Source organism: Suricata suricatta, chromosome 13 (genome assembly GCF_006229205.1).
Source record: "Suricata suricatta isolate VVHF042 chromosome 13, meerkat_22Aug2017_6uvM2_HiC, whole genome shotgun sequence".
In the NCBI taxonomy this organism is placed as follows: Eukaryota; Metazoa; Chordata; class Mammalia; order Carnivora; family Herpestidae; genus Suricata; species Suricata suricatta.
In genome coordinates, this window is record NC_043712.1 from 67,113,266 (window position 1) to 67,126,373 (window position 13,108).

The 13,108-nt window shown below is 36.2% G+C and overlaps 1 protein-coding gene and 1 non-coding gene across 3 annotated transcripts in view; one reads left to right on the plus strand and one right to left on the minus strand.

The window, feature by feature from the left end:
• The window catches only part of GKAP1 (G kinase anchoring protein 1), a 79,971-nt gene that overhangs the window by 48,041 nt on the left and 18,822 nt on the right, over positions 1 to 13,108 (plus strand). The window contains exon 7 of one of the 2 annotated variants that reach the window (XM_029920035.1): positions 8,717 to 8,866. The exons of the other annotated variant lie outside the window; for it this stretch is intronic. Within the exon in view, the coding sequence (XP_029775895.1) occupies positions 8,717 to 8,866 (150 nt within the window). The remainder of the gene's footprint in view (positions 1 to 8,716; positions 8,867 to 13,108) is intronic. 2 annotated transcript variants of the gene reach the window in all.
• LOC115277119 lies at positions 6,010 to 6,116 on the minus strand. The gene has a single exon (XR_003902227.1). It is a non-coding gene; the product is annotated as a U6 spliceosomal RNA (small nuclear RNA).

Below are 13,108 nucleotides of genomic sequence, written 5' to 3' on the forward strand. Positions count from 1 at the left end.
TCTGGATATAAGTCCTTTATCAAATATATGATTTGCAAATACTCTTTCCCAGGATGTGATTTGCCTTTTTATTTTCTTAATGGTGTCTTTTGAAATGCAGAGGTATTTAATTCTGATGAAGTCTAGTTTATCATTTCTTTTCTTTTATTGATTGTGCTTTTAGTATTCATTTAAGAGCTCTTGCTTAATCCAAGTCCACAGTGATTTACTCTAGAAACTTTATAGTTTCAGTTATTCCTTTAAAATCTATGATCCGTTTTTGATTGTGGAAAATACATGTAACAAAATTTACCATCTTAACCAATTTTAAGTGTATAGTTCAATGATACTGAGTACAAATTGTGCATACATCATCACCATCCATCCCCATAACTCTTCATCTTTTTTTTTAATATTTATTTATTTTTGAGAGACAGAGACAGACAGATCATGAGCAGGAGAGGGGCAGAGAGAGAGGAACACACAGAATCAGAAGCAGGCTCCAGGCTCTGAGCTAGCTGTCAGCACAGAGCCTGATGCAGGGCTTGAACCCACGAACCGTGAGATCATGACCTGGGCTGAAGTCAGACGCTCAACTGACTGAGCCAACCAGGCGCCCCTGTCTCTTCATCTTGTAAAACTGAAAATCTATACTTATTAATAACTCCCCATTCTCCCATCGCCATAGCCCAGGCAACCGCAATTCTACTTTCTGGCTCTATGACTTTATTCTAAGTACCTCATATAAGTAGAATCATTGAGTATTTGTCTTTTTGTGACGGACTTATTTTACTTAGCTTAATGTCCTCATTTTTCACCTATGATATACATTATTGCAGAATTGCCTTTTTAAGGCTGAGTGGTATTCCATTGTATGTATTTACCACATTTTGTTTATCTATTCATCTGTCAGTGGTCACTTGGATTCCTTCCATGTTTTAGCTAATGTGAATGCCTTGGCTGTGAACATGAGTATGCAGATGCCTCTGAAACCCTGCTTTCCATTCTTTTGGGAATACACCCAGAAGTGGAGTTGCTAGATCATATGGTAATTCTGCTTTTAATTTCTAAAGGAACGGTCATACTGTTTTAAACAGTGGTTGTACAGTTTTACATTCCCACCAACAGCGTGCAAGGGTTCTGATTTCTCCACATCCTCACCAGCACTTGCTTTCTAGACAGCACCATTCTAATGGATATGAGGTGGTAATTCACTGTAGTTTTGATTTGTATTTCCCTAATCATTAGTGATGTTCGTAGTCCCTTTTATAATCCTTATTTCTGTAGAACCAATAGTAATGTCCTGTTTACATCTCCAACTTTATAATTTGAGTCTTTTGTCCATTCATCTAGCTTAAAAAGATTTTCAATTTTGATCTTTTTTAAAAATTTTAATGTTTTTATTACTGAGATACAGAGAGAGACAGAGCATGAGCATGGGAGGGTTAGAGAAGGGGGGAGACATAGAATCTGAAGGAGGCTCCAGGCTCTGAGCTGTCAGCACAGAGCCCAACACAGGGCTCAAACTCACAGACTGTGGGATCATGACCTGAGCTGAAGTCTGGACACTTAACTGAGTCCCCCAGGCATTCCTTGTTGATCTTTAAAGAACCAACGTTTGGTTTCATTGATTTATTTTTCTATTCTTTACTTTGTTTACCTCTACTCTAATCTTATTTCCTTCCTTTTGCTAGCATTGGTCTTAGTTTTTTGCTTTTTTTCTAGTTCCTTAAGTTGTAAAGGTGGGTTGTTGATTTGAGATCTTGTTTTTTAAGGCAAGTATTTATAGCTATAAATTTTCCTGTTAGCACTGCTTTTGATGCATCCTCTAAGGTTTGCTGTGGTGTGTTTTGGTTTTCATTTGTCTCTAAGTATTTTTCTAATTTCCCTTGTGATTTCTTTCTTGATCCATTGTAAAACTGTGTTAATTTCTGCAATTTTGTGAATTTTCCACTTTTCTTTGTTATTGATTTCTACTCCATCCCGTTGTGATCAGAAAAGATACTTTATATAATCTTATCTTTTAAAAACTATTGAGACTTCGTTTTTGGCCTCATATGTGGTCTGTCCTAGAAAATGTCCCATGTGCACTCAAAAAGAATGTGTATGCTATTATTGTTGAGTAGAGTGTTGTGTATTTATTAAATCTAGTTGGTTTATTGTATTAAGTTCTTTATTTCCATACTTAGCCTCTTATTATTCTCCTATTGTGAGTGGGTTATTGAAGTCTCCAACTATTACTGTAGAACTGCCTATTTCTCCCTTCAATTCTCTCAGTTTTTGCTTCATATATTTTTACAGTCTGTAAATTTTTATATATTTTCTCTTTTCTTACTATAGTAGACCTTTTATCAATATATAATGTCTTTCTTTGTCTCTTTTAAACTTTTTTTATTTTAAAGTCTGTTTTGTCTGATATTAGTATAATCACTCCTGCTTTCTTTTGGTTACTATATGCACAGTATATCTTTTTTCATCTCTTCACTTTCAATCTATTTGTGTCTTTTAATCCCAAGGGAGTCACCGTATAGTTAGTTGGATGTGTGTTTTTATCCATTCTGCCTATCTATGTCTTTTTTTTAGGGAATTTACTCCATTTACATTTAAAGTAATTATGGGTAATGAGGGATTTCTATCAGTGTGCTGTTTTTTATATGCCCCATACCTTTGTTGTCCCTCATTTCCTGCATTACAGTCTTTTGTGTATAGTTGATTTTTTATAGTGAAATGTTTAAATTCCTTTCTGGTTGCCTTTTGTGTATATTCTATAGCTGTTTTCTTTGTGATTACATTTAACCTACTGAGTTATAATACTCTAATTTGAATTTATAACAGCTTAACTTCATTAATATACAAAAACTCTGCTTTTTACACTACCATCCCCAGCACTTTCAGCTGTTGATGTTAAAAATTACATCTTCTTACATTGTATGCCCCAAAACATAAACTAGTGATTATTTCATGGGGCGCCTGGGTGGCTCGGTAGGTTGAGTGTCTGACTTTCGCTCAGGTCAAGATCTCATGGTTCATGAGTTCGAGTCCCACTTTGGGCTCTATGCTGATTAGCTGACCGCTCAGAGCCTGCAGCTGCTTTGGATTCTGTGTCTCCCTCTCTCTGCCCACCCCCACCCCCTGCCCACTTGCACGCTGTATCTCTCTCTCCCTCTCTCTCTCTCAAAAATGAATAAATGTTAAAAAAAAATTTAATGCATTAGTTTCCTAAATTATATAGAAAACAAGATTGGGAGTTGTAAATCAAAGTTATAGTAAAGTAGCTTTTACACTAATTGTTTTTTGCTTAAATTTTTAAAAAATATTTATTTTTGAGAGAGAGAAGCAGAGCATGAGGTGGGGAGGGGCAGAGAGAGAGAGAGAGACAGAGTTGGAAGCAGGCTCTAGGCTCCAAGCTGTCAGCACAGAGCCCGACGTAGGGCTTGTGCTTACAAACCAAGAGATTGTGTCTCGAACCTAAGTCAGATGCTCAACCACCTGACCCACCCAGGCACCCCTAATTATTTTTTCTTTAAATATATCAATCTTTCAAATCTGTTGAAAATAAAAAATCTAGTTAAGTACATTGTTATAGTAACACCAGCTTTTAGGATTACCAATATATTTACCTTTATTTTGGTTTATATTTCTCTGTATGGCTTTGAGTCACTGTAATTGTCCTTTCTTTTCACCTTGTCAGGACTCCCCTGAGCATTTCTTCCAGGGCAGGTTTAGTGGTTACAAATAACCTCAGTTTTTGTTTATCTGGGAATGTCTCGATTTCTCCTTTATTTCTGAATGACAGTTTTGCCACATATAATAATTGGTTGTGGAGCGCTTGGGTGGTTCAGTCAGGTGGGTGTCTGACTCTTGTTTTTGGTTCAGGTCATCATTCCGGGGTATGGGATCATCCCTGCGTTGGGCACTGTGCTGAACTTGGCGGCTGCTTGAGATTCTCTCTCTCCCCGCTTCTGCCCCTCTTCTCTGCTCACACTCTCTCACTTTAAAAAAATAATTGGTTTAAAGTTTTTTACTTCTAGCATTTGAGTAAATTGCCCCATGTTTTCTGGACTCCAGAGTCTTAGAAGACAAATCTGATTATCTCAGTTGAAGCTTCCTTGTATGTGGTAATTCACTTCTACTGCTTTTAGGATTTTTTTCTTTGTTTTTTTTTTTAAAGTTTATTTATAATGGTTCTTGATGTGGTTGTCTGAGTTCATCTTCCTTGAAATTCTTTGAACTTCTTAGATGTTTATACTCATGTCTTCATCAAATTTGGCAAGTTTTCAGCCATTATTTTTTCAAATATTTTCTCTGTTCCTTTGTCTTTTCTCTTTCTGAGACCCTCACAGTGTGTATATTGTCCTGATTGGTGGTATCCTATAGGGCCCTTAGGCTGTTTACTTTCTTCAATTATTCTTTCTATCTTCTGCCTATGTAATTTCCGTTGTCCTGTCTTTAAGTTCACTGATTCTTTCTTCTGCTTTTTCAATTCTGCCTAATTTGTCATTTCAGTTGTACTTTTCAGTCTAGAGTTTCTTTTTGGTATCTTTTCAGGTTTTGTCTCTACTGATATTTCTGTTTTGTTCACACACTGTTTTCTTGATTTTCTCCACAACTTCCTTTAGTTTTTTGAGCATCTTCATGATAGTTTTTTTAAAGTCTTTGTCAAATATACCTGCCATATGTCTTTTTCAGAGAAAGTTTCTGTAGATTTATTTTTTGCCTCTCAATGGGCCATACTTTCCTATTTCTTTGAATATACTGTGGGGGTTTTTTGTTAAGTGCTAGATATTTGAGTCTAATACTCTAATACTCTGGAAATAAGATTCTCTTCCTTCCTTGGGTAGTGGTGGTTTTTATTTAAAAATTTTTTCTTTAATTATTGTAAGCTATCTGTTCCAAGGATCAACATGAGGTGTAAGCTTAATTTCTTAGGTCTTTTCTGGGCCTTTTTTCTGTGCATGTACAGTTACTTTTTACTTTATCCCTTATAGGCATTTGCTTTTGAATGTCCTAGTTTTTAATGTCTAGCTCCCAAAAGTGAAAAAGCAAAAAATGAAGATGGGGGGGGAAGGGCACCAGCTCTTTGAATCCAGTGGAAGTCACTTCAGCTGGAGGGGGAGGGGCCTGCCGCCATGTGAGGAGGTACAACTACAGTGGCTGCCTGCCTCTTTGTTTCCTTGACTGCATTTCTGTGATCAGAGCAGCAGTCAGTGACCAGAGGAGATTCCCATTATTTGGAGGACGGGGTCCTTTTTGCCCACCCTAGTTGCCATGAACTGTGCCGATTGCTCCCCAGACATTTCACACACCTGCCTGCCACATGGCTGAGGGTGAGGGCTGAGTAGCTGCTACTGTGCTAAGAGCTAAAATGAACCAAAATTCATCTTAGTTTACCATCTGTGTCTTTCTCTGGAAGTTACAAACCTTCAACAGATTACAGAGTTCTAAAATTGTTACATCAGATAGATTCTGCCACTGCAGTTGTTGTCTAGACGAGATGATTCTCCACCATCTTCCCAGGATCCTTTCTGTGATCTGTTTTTGAGTTAATTTTTGTGTGTGGTGTGCAAAAAGAAGCCAAATTTCACCTTTGGCATGTGTGTGTCCAGTTGTCCCTGCACCACTTGTTGAGAATACTCTTGTTTCCTTAATGAAGTACCTTGACTCCTTTTTAAAAAAACCGACCATAAATGTGAAAGCTAGGGTCTAGACTTAGTTATATTCCAGTGATCTCTAAGGCTTTACTTATACAAACACCATACTGGCTTTCTCACTTATATGCGTGGCACATAATAGATGTTCAGTATTTGAGTTGAGCTGAAATTGAATTGGCTCAACTTATTAAAGAATATGTGTTCTTACATTTGCCACATGTTTGTCTTCTTTTTTTGGGGATGTGTGTGGTGAGGGGTGTTGTGGGTAATTCCTTTTAATTCCTTTCTCTCTAGTTTCTTATCAAACTATATTTTATTTATTTTATTTTTTTAAGTAGTTTATTGTCAAATTAGTTTCCATACAACACCCAGTGCTCTTAAAAATATGGAACGCTTCACGAATTTGCGTGTCATTCTTGTGCAGGGGCCATGCTAATCTTCTCTGTATCGTTCCAATTTTAGTATATGTGCTGCCGAAGCAAGCACTCACACTATATTTTAAAAAATTCTGTCCTAATTCTATAAAGACATTTTTCTGCCTCACTGAAAAATACTCCCAGACAGAGTACCTTTGGGCCAGGCATGCTGTAGTAGCCTTCACAAAACCAGGACATCGACTAGAACTGCACTCTGTAGAGAAGTGACATCCGGAGGCCTTTTAGTTGCCATCATGTTATTCCTTCCATCAAAGCTTATCTGTTTTAAGCATTGTTGTAGTTATTCCTTTAAATTAAAATCGTACAAGAATATACCGGACATATTTTATGAAGCAGTAGGCTTAGTTATATGCATGCCACATAGCAATAGAGTGACTCATGGGCAAATTATTCAACTTTCTGAGGCCATGATTACTTTGTGACCAAATAAGTCTTGTTCTACCAATCTCTTATGTTAATGAGAATCAAATAAAGTGATGCTTGTGTGTTTTGCGAAATACAAAGTGGTACACAAATATTTTTAATGTCATTTGTTTATTTCTTAAGCAGCAATACACATCTTTGTTTCTTTCAAACACTGTCTTTTTTTAATGTGTGTGTTAAGAGAGAGCCCCTGCACAGGGGCATGCATGTGTGTGCAAGGGGGAAGGGCAGAAAGAGAATCCCAAGCAGAGTCCAACTATAAGGGACTTGATCTCAAAACCTGTGAAGTCATGACCTGAGCCAGAAACAAGGATCAGATGATTAACCAACTGAGCCACCCAGGCACCCCTCTTTTAAGTGCTTTCTAAGATAATATGAAAGTAAAGGAATTTCAACTGTTGGCTCATTTGCTTACAAATACAACTAAAATGGGTAAAGATTGAGTGTTACAGCTCAAGAATGTGGGGGCATTTGTGAAATCAAGGAGAATGAGAGGAACATTTTCTTTCATCTCTTTTTATGACAAGAAGTTGGAGAGGAAATGCTACTTTTATTTGAGAACATGTAAACTTTAATGTAATTGAGTAGATTGTGGTAAAATATTGTTTCTTTATCACTGGTATATAGAATTTATGTAAAAATTATTTCTTAAATGTAAAAGATTGAGCAGTACAGAGCCACAGTAATCAAGGCAGTATGGTATGGCAATAGGTTGACATAATAGAAATGAATCCAGAAGGAATTCTTAAATTTATGTTCAGTTGATTTTGTATAAGCATACCAAGACAATTTAGTGGAGGAAGGAAAAATCTTCACAGTAAATAATGCTGGATATCCACATGCAAAAGAATGAGTTTGGACCCAAATGCATACACATAAAAAAATAACTCAAAATGGATTACAGACATAAATGTAAGAGCTAAAACAGTAAAGTTCTTAGGAGAAATTATAGTAGTAAATCTTCATAACTTTGAGTTAGGTCATGGTTTCTTGGATAAATTGAGCATTGTCAAAACTCAGAACTGTTGTAATACAAAAGTCACTACCAAGAATGTGAAAGGACAACCCACTGAATGGTAGAAAATATTTCCAAATCATGTACTGGATACGAGATTTGTATCCAGAATGTATAACGAACTCTTACAACTCAAAAATAAAAGGCAGTCCAATTAAAAAGTGTGCAAAGGCTGTCAGTAGACATATTTCCCAAAAGATACACCAGTGTCCAATAAGCACATGAAAGAGGTGCCAGCACCATTAGCCATCAGGGGAATGCAGTTCAGAGCCACAGTGAGATACCATTTCACACTTGGGTGGCTACGATCAGTAAAGACAGATAATGGCAAGTGTTCGTGAGAATGTGGAGAAATTAGAACCTTCATGGGTTCTACTGATAGGATTATAAAATGGTACAGATACTTTGGAAAACTATCGGACAGTTCCTCAAAAAGTTAAACATAGATTTGCCACATGTCCCAGCAATTCAACTCATAAGTACATATACCCAAGAGAAGTGAAAACCTAACCACACAAAAACTTGTTCTTAAATGTTTATAGTAGCATTATTCATAATAGCCCAAAAGTGGAAACCACCTAAATATCTATCAACCAGTGGATGGAGAAATAAAATGCAGTGTATCCATCAATAGGCTGTTATTTGGTAATCAAGAATGAAGTACTGATTCATGGTATAATGTAGGTGAACTTTGAAAGCATTGTACTAAGTGAAAGAAACCAGTCACAAAAGGGCACATATTGAACAGTTTCATTTATTTCAAATGTCCGGAATAGGCAGATCTATATACACAAAAACTAGTGTCATGCAGGGGACATCTAAGGGGAAAGGGGAATGACTGCTAATATAAGTTCAGGATTTGTTTTGGGGATGATGAAACTGTTATAAAATTGATTGTAGTTATGGTTGCACAACTCTGTGAATATATTAAAAACCATTGAATTATGCATATTAAATGGGTGAATTGTATGGTATATGGATTTAAAAAATTTTTTAATCGAGTAATACCCAACTCAGAAAAATATGAATAGAAGGACATCTAAGAATGTGTCTCTATGGTTTATCTTCTGGAGACATAGGACAAGCAGATGGTGATTTATCTCTTGGTTACCATTTTTCTTTCATTTCTGGCCTTTTAGTAACTAACTAGGTTTATTAAATGCATACACTTTTGTGTTGAATGATAGTAAATCATAATTCATTTTTGACAGGAATTGAGTTCTCAGACTTTATCACATGATGGAGGATTCTTCAATAGACTGGAAGATGATGTTCATAAAATTCTTATTAGAGAAAAAAGAAGAGAACAGCTTACAGAATATAATGGAACAGATAATTGCGCAGCTCATGAACACAACCAGGCATGTAAAATAGAACATTCTCTTAAAATCAGAGTGAAATTAAGATGCAGTTTTCCTTTTTAAGAAAACTTAAGCTGTGGAATCCAGTTATGATATGCTACATTTTTAGGATATTATCTTAGTCATTATCACACGTAGATTCTTATATTAACAAGTGTGAGGTCTTCCATTCATTATTTGTTGAGTGTGTGCTATGTGCTAGGTACAGTTAGGCACCAGTACAGGGAGTGGGTGGTACTGTCCTTCATGTAGATACTCACAGCAGTGGGGAGAGGAGTAGGCAGACCTATACGGTAGCATCCAGCATGATGAAGGCTTTGAGAGAGAGATGCACAATAAACACGGGGCTTTGAATAGAGAAGATACTAGCTCCCTCCCTGGGGGAATTGTGAAAGGTGTCTGATGAATTGACATCTGGGATGGATGTTGGGATGTTGAATGATGAATAAACTGTAAGCAGAGAAATAGAGGGAGCCTACGGGAAGTGCAATAGCAGAGGCCCAGAGCTGCTCAAGCCTTAGATTGAATATTCAGGAAATAGAAGGTTCTGCACTGAGAGGCACAGGGTATGTGAAGGTGAGGTAACAGGACTGGGGAAATAGGTTGGGTTTATATTATGAAGGTCTTTTTTGGGAACTAAGAAGTTGGAATTTTAACCTATAGACCAGGGGTTGCAAACTATTGCCCACAAGCTAAGAATGGTATTCACATTTAAAAACATCACTCAGAAAACAAGAAAGACAAGATCTTACCATTTAGAGACATATTAGTCTGGCTTTATTTTTCTCACCACAACTGCTAGTTTTCTGTCTTATGTGTTCTTAAACTTGAGCCAATTCTTTAACTTATATTGACCTCTGTTCCCAGCCTGGAACTTGTAGTAAGTAATTTCAGGAGTGTGCTCACAAACACCTGTCCTTTGCTTCCTTGATTTTCTCTTCTTCCCTTTCAGGTGCACAGTATTGCGTTCCACAATATTACCTACCTCCTCTATTCTGATTTAATTCCTGGGCTTCCAGGTGTTGCTGGACGATATCTATTTTTAGAACAGTGTTAATGTTCTTTTCTGAAAATCAGTGCTATGTAACTTTTGTCATATCTTCATTTCTACTAACAGTCCTTTAGTTCATCTCTCTCTCTTTTTTTAATTGAATTATAATTAGTATACAGTGTTACATTAATTTCAGGTGTTCAGTATAATGATATGACAATTCTATACATTTTGACTCTGAAAGATTCTTACAGTGGCTGTTCCAAAATCTTTAACTTTTTAAAAAAGTTTATTCACTTATTTTGAGAGAGCCCGAGCAGAAGGACAGAGAGAGAGAGAACCCCAAGTAGGCTCTGAGCTTTCAACACAAAGCTCAACATGGGGCTCAGTCTCACGAACTGTCAAATCATGACCTGAGCTGAAATCAAGAGTTGGATTCTTAACCGATTGAGCCACCCAGGGGCCCTAGCTGTTCCAAATTCTAAAACCTGTTTCCTATTTTTTTACTCTTCCATTGACATCACCTATTTGTTTCATTAAGATTGGTAAATTTAGTCATTCAACAAATTAAAACATCTATTATGTTGTGTTATATAGGACGTAAAAGAAGTTATACCTTTGAGAACTTTTTATTCTAATGCAGCAGTAAGATGGTTTTTAAATAACACTAACATAATTCCACATGAAAATCTATTTTCTACTTAGAGCAGGAAATCCTTACCTACCCAGAAGTACTTGTGAATTTTTTCCTTTCTAGCATTGAATTTTAATATATTCCTGTCTTACCTTGACTGTCAAATTTTGTGTAGTCTGAGAAACCATATTAACATTTATCATTAGCATATATACTTCTTTTTTCACTGACCGTAATTTCCCCCTTTGTGATCCATATCTTGTTTTTTTAAAGTCATCTCATCACTTTTGGATAGAAAAAATTATATTAAGTGTATTTCAACAAATAGATGTCTCGAAACCCTTTGTGGAACAAATTTGGGCATGTATAAGTTCATTTAAATGATTAAGTAATATTAATGGTCTAGGAGAACCAAAGTGACAGTACAGTAGAGTAGAACAACAGTCTTTGAAATCAAACAAACCTAATAACACAAACTATAGCTTCTGTAGCTTCAGCTTGTTACACTGATATGAAATTACCTGCCTTTCATATGCTGTTATTAGAAGTTATGGTTAATTAGCATTATGACTTAAAATGTTTATCAGACCATGGTGTTCCCTGTACTCATTTAATATATAATTATTTTTGTACAAGATAGAAAATAGTATGTCCAATAAAGGATATGCTGGTAAAGTGCCATACTAATTCACAGGAATGGAGATCAGAGATGACTTTCTTAGGAGAAAATGGCTTCTGATTTGGAATGTAAAAGGACAGAATTTGAATATGCACAGGTGAGGGAGAAGAAACTAGAATGCCATGAGTAAAAATATGGAGGCAGTCAAGTTAAACCAGTTCAATTAAAATAGAAGAACCATTGAGGAGTATGGCATAAGCTTGGTAAAGTGGATTAGAAAGGATTGTGGAGGATTTAAAGGCCTGATTTATGGTTTAGTCAATAGATAGTAAAGAATTTTTGAAAGTTTGAGCAGAGAACAAAATATGTGATAATAATTTCACTGCAGTGCCTAGGAAAAACTGAGTGAATTTGAAGACTGTTAGGAGTTTGTACTCAGTATTATCAAGTGTACAGAACAACAGTAACATACTGCTAGTGGTATAGCATAAATTGGTATAACCATTTTGGAAAACAGTTTAGTCTTAATCATCCATTTATCACACTATGATAATTTTCTGTACATAAACATTGTGGAACGTTTCCCTCCCATATTGTTAATTAGCACATTTGTCACCTCACATTTCCTTTTTTTCCCCTTAGATTATTAAAGTTCTAGCCTCTTAAAAGGTCATTATGCAATATAGTGTTATCAGAATCACCATTTTATACATTAGATCTTCCAACTTTAATTCATCTTATATCTTAAACTTTGGACTGTTTTACCAGTCTCTCCCTAATTCTGCTAAAGTTGAAGATGATGGGCAAACCATATGTTCCTGAAATTCCACCATAGATTAAACCATGGAGACATGTTCAAGAAGAATGTTCAAAAGTCAGTTGTTTGTAATAACAAAATCAATAGGAAAATGAGCGGGCTACCATTACACATAGCAACATAGATGAATATCAAAAACATAATGTTTAATGAGAAAAGCATATCACCAAATAATAGTTTGATGCCATTTATATATATTTCAAAAAATAGTAAATTGACTATATTGTTTGGAGATACAGATACCTGCAGTAAAAGAGTTGACAAAGAGAATGACAGTACAGAATTCCTAATAGTGGATATCCTCAGTAGGGAAGGGAATGCCAAAGTATTGGTAATGTTCAAATTCTTAATCTGTCTTTAGGTTATTTTCTTTTTACCTTATGTGTCATTATATGTTTCTTCTGCATAGACAAAAATTTTCATAATTAAAAAAACTAAGGGTTTTCCTTATAGTACACATTGAGTGTAATAGGGAAAAGAAAAAGATTGAGACCATCTAAAAAATACTCTCTCTCAACCTCCTTCCTCTCTTCATTGTGCTCCTTTCTCAGAGAAAGAAAACTTTTCTTTTTTGCCAAAGTGAAAATCCTCCTGGCATTAATATGCCAGGAATTTTCAAAGGTGGAAAATAAATCAATCCTAATTGACCTCTGTTTTTAAAATTTTTAATGTTTCATTTATTTTTGAGAACGAGAGAGAGAGAGAGAGCGCCAGCAGAGGTGAGGCAGAAAGAGAGAGGGAGGCACAGAATCTGAAGCAGGCTCTAGGCTCTGAGCTGTCAGCACAGAGCCCATCACAGGGCTCAAACCCACAAACTACAAGATTATGACGTGAGCCAAAGTCTGATGCTTAACTTATTAGCCATTCAGGGTGCTCTCTGTCTTTTTTTTTTTTCTTTAAGTAGGCTCCATGCCCTACATGGGGCTTGAACACATGACCCTGAGATTAGGCATCACCTGAGTCAGCCAGATGTCCCTAATTCAACCACTTTTTAAAGTTAATTTGTTTTTTTTTTTGAAAGAGGGAGACAGCATGAGCAAGGGAGAGAGAAGGAGAGAGAGCAGTGCAGTGCAGAGCCTGACATGGGGCTTGAACCCACAAACCTTGACGTCATGACCTGAGCCGAAATAGTCGGGCACTTTACCAACTGGGCCATACAGGTGTCCCCTCCTAATTCAGCC